General features: G+C 47.5%; 1 protein-coding gene across 1 annotated transcript in view; it reads left to right on the top strand.

Annotated features, from left to right (window-relative positions):
- Positions 1 to 2,033: 2,033 nt before the first annotated feature.
- Positions 2,034 to 5,884, top strand: part of TALDO1 (transaldolase 1) — a gene marked incomplete at its 5' end in the record, with an annotated part of 4,587 nt that continues 736 nt past the window's right edge. Inside the window, 6 exons of the mRNA XM_009709063.1 lie at positions 2,034 to 2,157; positions 2,623 to 2,730; positions 3,414 to 3,545; positions 4,001 to 4,176; positions 4,297 to 4,494; positions 5,534 to 5,679. Of these exons, the coding sequence (XP_009707365.1) occupies positions 2,034 to 2,157; positions 2,623 to 2,730; positions 3,414 to 3,545; positions 4,001 to 4,176; positions 4,297 to 4,494; positions 5,534 to 5,679 (884 nt within the window). The remainder of the gene's footprint in view (positions 2,158 to 2,622; positions 2,731 to 3,413; positions 3,546 to 4,000; positions 4,177 to 4,296; positions 4,495 to 5,533; positions 5,680 to 5,884) is intronic.

Genomic DNA, 5,884 nt, shown 5'->3' with positions numbered 1-5,884 from the left:
CTCGGACACGTGGGGTGTGCGTGTTTACGTACTCACACGGACTGTGGGTAACGTCTGTGTTAAACGCTTTGCGTTGCTTGATTTCGAGTGTTATGGTGCATGAACCATCGCGGAGAAACTGTTGCTTGCCTTTCAGAGCCCCTCTGACACGAGAGACGACCGCAGCACCATGAAGGGTGCGGAGCATTGATGCAGCTTGTTGAAGCGTTGCGTCGAGAGCGCTGGGATCGCCAAGTGATGAGATGATTTTAGCCTCCTCAGATTTATGTACCTTTGAGTAGCAACAAACCTGGCTAAAGCCCAGCCTGTGTGAAATGGCATGAATTTAAAACGTTACGCTCTTCACCCTGGTTTCAAAAAGCATAATGAGAAAAAAAAAAAAAATCCGTGTGACGGCGGAGGGGGTGTTTGGGTACGGGTGACAGCAAGGCAGCCAAGCGCTGCCCAGGGGAGAGGTCCAACAGGCTCCTTGAGACAGTTCCACGGTTGATCTCTGGGTGCCTGCTGTCTCCCGTGGGTCTTTCCCACGCTCCAAACAAGGCTACAGCCAACGTCTGACTCCCTCCCTCTTCAAGTTAAACACTGGTGCTGGTTAAGGTGCTGTTGTTGGTACCACCAGCTCCCAGGTTTGTTTATAGAGAAACGCGTCGGCACGGTGCCGTGTAGGAAGGGACGTGGTGCGCGTGGAGCAAGTACCTGCAGTAGGTGGTGGTGGCTTCTCTCGTCGCTGCGCCAGTTTGGGTTTTTAACTGTGCCGGACCGGTATGTGGTTACTCTTTTGCCTGGCTTTCTTTGTGCTCGCGGTGAGGAAAGGTGGGACATCGGTCCCGGATCCCCGCTGAAAGCTTGTGCTGCACGGCTAAACACGGGGTGCTGGCGGCGTTCAGGCAGACCTGCAGGGAAGCCGGGTGCCAGCGTTAATAAGGTGGCGTTAGGCATGGTGCCAGGGACCCCTGAGAGTCTTCAGATGCCGCAAGGAGGGAAAGAAGTCATAAACTCGGTCACGATACACTTCTCTAAAATTGTCCGTATGCTTCCGAACTGAGTTTCGTTGGTGTACCGCTTTATTTGAAGCAGTATCCGTGTGAATTCCAGTGTGTTTTGAAGGGCTGTTTGTACGGAGTGGGCTTGCTCTGGGATCATGATCCTTGCCTAGGACAGAGCTATGGAGAAATGATACTTATTTTCTTCTATGACTGGAAAAATAAAGTTGCACTCTCTCACCTTGGGTTTTCATCCCTGAGGAAAATGAGCTGGTAATAAATATTTTTTATATTTTTGATACTGAGCTGCGTTAACAAGGGAGCTGAAGGGCCCGCGGAGGCTCCCCCGTTTGCCGAGTGGGGCTCCGCCGCGGTTAGGGCCAGACGGCGCCTGGTCACCGCCGGCTCTGCTAACAGCCGCTGTCCCCTCGGAGGGGTGTGGGCTGGGGCTTAAGGCAAGGCAGAGGGTCAAGTATCTCCTCGACGGGGGGCAGCCTGGTAGTACAAGGCAATTACAAGAACGGATACTGAGAAATGGCCTACAACTACTGGGAAAACTTTTCGAATGCAGTAAGAAAAGTTGCTAGAACCTAAGGGAGGAGTTCTTCTGCTCTGGTCCTACCAGTTGTGGGCAAACAAAAACCCAAATGCCTGGCTGGTAGAAGGGAAGAAAGATCCCCTTGTCTTTACGTCCCCCCGTGATTCCTGGAACTCGGCTGTGCTGGTGAACATGACATGGACGGATGGGACAAGTTGAAGATTATTACTCCTCCTCTTCATCTGTCATTTCCACACGTTTATTTCTTTTGGACGACGTCCGTAGCAGTGAGTGAACTTTGCTGTACCGCACCGCCGTAGCTCCGTTACCTTGTTCTGGCAAAGCCAGCTTTCAGGCAGCGGTGTTTAAACATCGCCGTGCACTAGTCTGCTCTGTCGCGGACACTACTATCCTGCGGCCGTAAGCGTTTACGTTCTGGCGTCTTTGAGCAAAATCCTTTTATTTGCTCAGGCTTGCCAATTGTTTTAAACAGGTTCTTTTTAATTCCCTAGCAATTGAGGAATACAAGCCCCTGGATGCCACCACAAACCCATCGCTGATACTAGCTGCTGCTCAGATGCCAGCCTACCAGGAACTTGTGGATGACGCTGTTGCCTATGGGAAAAAACTTGGCGGGTAAAAAGGTTTTTTTTATCTTTTATAGTAGATCTATATTTAAGATGCCTTATTTATGGAAATAGAGTTTAGTACTAGTAGCCATGTACTGGGGTTTTCCCCTCATGTACTTGTGGGTGTGTCTCCTGCCCCAAAAAGCCTCAACCCGTAAAGAAGAATTTCTTATGCTCCTTTCCGATGTGCTTTGAAGAAATGCGTCTCCGTTTGCCACACGTGGCCTTCTAGGACTGCTCAGGGAAACGCTCTTGAGCTGCCGGCGTTGTAGGAGATAGCGTGCAAGGGCTAATGCTGCTGGTGGCACAGAGGGGGCAGGACGTAAACACGGAGCAGAGCAGACGTGGCTGTTTGAGCGCTGGAATTTAATGCTAAATGGGCTGTGAAGTTTGATCTTCAAATCCATGGCAAAGCGTGAATTAACTTCCCCCCACCCCCATCAGAAATGATTTTGCTCTTTGTGGTTTTCAGGTCAGAAGAGGAGCAGATCAAAAATGCTTGTGACAAACTTTTTGTATTATTTGGAGCTGAAATATTGAAGAGGATCCCTGGCCGTGTGTCCACAGAAGTAGATGCAAGGTTGGCTCTTTTTCCTCTGGGTTACCCTGGATATTTGTGCATACAGAGACATGCTGTGAGTTGGAGAGAGGCGTTCTTGACTAGACGGCTCGCTGTTATAGGACTAGCAAGAGTTTATCTTGTCAGTTTGTTTAATTAGAGCGTGGATTTCCCTCAGTTTGCTTGATTATAACTCTGTGACAAAACTTTATGAAAACAAGTAGTGCTGAGCTTGGATTTGTGTAATCTTCCGGTTGTTTCTCAAGCAAGGGGAACCTCGTGCTTCCAGTGTGCTTCGTTGTGCTCGGTCCTTTCTGTGTGATAACGTCTTCTCCGTTTGCCAAGAGATCCGTTTTAACAGTTTGTTTCAAGGCTTGCATGGGATTTCTCTGTTAACCTACTCATTGGCAATTCACTTCTAAGGCTCAGCTTCTGCATTCCTTATGAAAAACTTGAGAACCTTAGTCTGTAACTGTCTCAAGGAAAGCTGCCTTGAGCTCTGGATCCTCTGAATCAACGAGCAGCAGTGCTGCCGTCCACTTACCTGATGGGCTCGCAATCCAGGAGTTATCTCCGGGAACAAAACCCCGCTATTGGCCTATAAATGCTGATGAAACGGACGATGTTTTTCAGTGGGGTTTGAGGGGGAGAGCATTTAAAAAAAAAATAAATTGGTTTTAAGCCTTCCTGCTCTTGTTTCAAAGGTTGTCCTTTGATAAGGAAGGAATGATTCAAAGAGCCAGGCGCCTCATTGACCTTTATAAGGAAGCAGGAATTGGTAAAGATCGTATTCTCATCAAGCTCTCTTCAACGTGGGAAGGAATCCAGGCTGGCAAGTAAGTGTTTCTGTACCTGGTATGCTGATTCATAGCGTGCCTCTGCCTGCTCACAGGCACCTGACAAGTGCATTCTGCACTTAAAATAAAGAATTGTTTTGAAAGCGCTGCACCAGGAAATCTGTTCCAAGGGCTACACCTAGCAAGCAAGGTTCCCTGGTACAGCTTTCTGTTGAAATAGGAAAAGTTTGTTCATAGAAGGGCCAGGCCGCAAACAGTGTTTCCTGAAATACCACGCTAAGTTGTCTGCGTTTGGTTCAAGGAACAGCATTAAACAAAGCGGAGTCTGGCAGAGCAAAGCGTTTGCTGTTATCTTAAAACTTTAAAGCTAATAAACTGTACTGCATTTCTAATATAACTCAAGAAATTCAGTAGTTTTAACCTACTAGCTTGTTACTAGAATGTAAGTGCCGTAGGTGATCAAAGTGCTGTTTTAAGGCAGCCTGTGTCCGCAGGGTTCTGGAAGCGGAGTACGGGATTCACTGCAACATGACCTTGCTGTTCTCCTTTGCTCAGGCAGTTGCCTGTGCTGAAGCTGGAGTTACTCTCATTTCCCCGTTCGTAGGACGTATCCTGGATTGGTATGTTGCAAACGGAGATAAGAAAACCTACGAGCCTTCAGAGGATCCAGGTCAGCTTTCCTTTTAACGTACATTTTAAAAATACAATAGCTACTCCTTCAAACTGCAGTTTAGTTGTATAAATCCTCTTATGAAAAAATGTTTTTGAGCATGTCCTAAATCATTTTTAGGAGTGAAGAGTGTCACCAAGATCTATAACTACTACAAGAAGTTTGGCTACAAGACTATCGTGATGGGTGCTTCGTTTCGAAATACGGGAGAAATAAAAGCGCTGACGGGCTGTGACTATCTCACTATTTCACCCAAGCTTTTGGCAGAGCTCAGCAAAGAGTACGTCAAGTTAACTCCCACGCTCAGTGTAAAAGAGGGTAAGTCCGCAGAAGTCCACTTGTATGTAACGTGGCTTTGCTCAGTCTCCCTTTCTTCTCTTGAATGTTAAGAGTATGTGGTTCCACTCTGCTTTAAGGGTAAGTCTTGACCCCTCTCTAAAGGAAATGCCGTAGCCCCATTACAACAGCACTGCTACCGTTGCTGACGCGCACAGTCGCTTCTTGAGGGTGCTGGGTCCCACGGAGTGCGCTAACGGGAATTACCGTGGGGTTTGGGTGACTGAATACTGCGCACCCTCTCCTGGGAGGACAGGGAGAGCGGAGAGAAGTTTGTACTTCATACGCTTGGGAGGAAATTTTACTGAATATTAGCAAAGATGCCAAACCTGGTTTAATCTCACATTAATAATTGCATCAGTGATGCAATTCGCTCTAGCCATGCCAAAAGGGGTGTTTTCCCTCCAGAAACCCTAGAAGTGAATCGTATGCGAGACTAAGTGATCTGACCTAGTGACACTGGGCCATGATGGCTTTGAATGTGTCTTCCCATTGCGCTACTCTTCCTTTTCCGTAGTCTTATTAAAATACTACTTTACAACTCGGAAAATGAGATTTGTGCACAGCTGTAGTCATGGGTTGCTGCTTACAGGGTGCTAGCTGGCTGGTAGGCGTGTTATCAATTGAGCTTTTGTTAGGTACTTGCCAAATAATCAAAGACCTAATTGTTGAGCGTATTTGCTTAGAATGTCTCGCTGCCCTAGGACTGTTGCATAATTGTTTATAATAGGCCTGAAAGTACCGTACCATTCAGAAGCAGATACAAGATAATGGCATACACATAAATATTGTATTTTAAGAGAAACTATTATCTAGACTACTTCCCCCCCCCAAAAAAATATCCAGATCAGGAGCATTTTCAGTCTTGCCTCTTGTGCTCCTGTAGCAGGTCATGTTGAAAGTGGTGTTTGAAATTTTTCAGCAGCTGGAGATGGTCGGAATCTCGAGAGTGTTTTAGGAAGCCTGTGGGCTTTGATGGTAACCTGGCAATATGGTTTGTTTTTCAATTCCCCTTGCACAGCTCAGGCGTGTGAGCTTGAGAAGATCCACCTGGACGAGAAGGCATTCCGCTGGCACCATAACGAAGACCAAATGGCTGTGGAGAAATTGTCCGATGGGATCAGAAAATTTGCTGCAGATGCAATTAAGCTGGAGAGGATGTTAAAGGTAGGTGTTACATCGTGCTGCCTCCTGCCACCTCTCATGTCCCTCCCAAGTCCTGCAGCTGGCCCACAGCTCCCTGGGGCATGGCTAAGGGTTAGGAACCCGTAAGCAAGTCTGATCAGGTTTTTGTCCAGACAGCACAGGCTGCGTAGGGCAGGCAGCCAGCAAACTGGCCGCCTAAATTAAGCGAACTTGGTAAACTTCACTG

Source organism: Cariama cristata, unplaced genomic scaffold, assembly GCF_000690535.1.
Source record: "Cariama cristata isolate BGI_N322 unplaced genomic scaffold, ASM69053v1 scaffold2380, whole genome shotgun sequence".
Lineage (NCBI taxonomy): Eukaryota > Metazoa > Chordata > Aves > Cariamiformes > Cariamidae > Cariama > Cariama cristata.
This window is presented reverse-complemented; position numbering and strand designations above follow the sequence as displayed.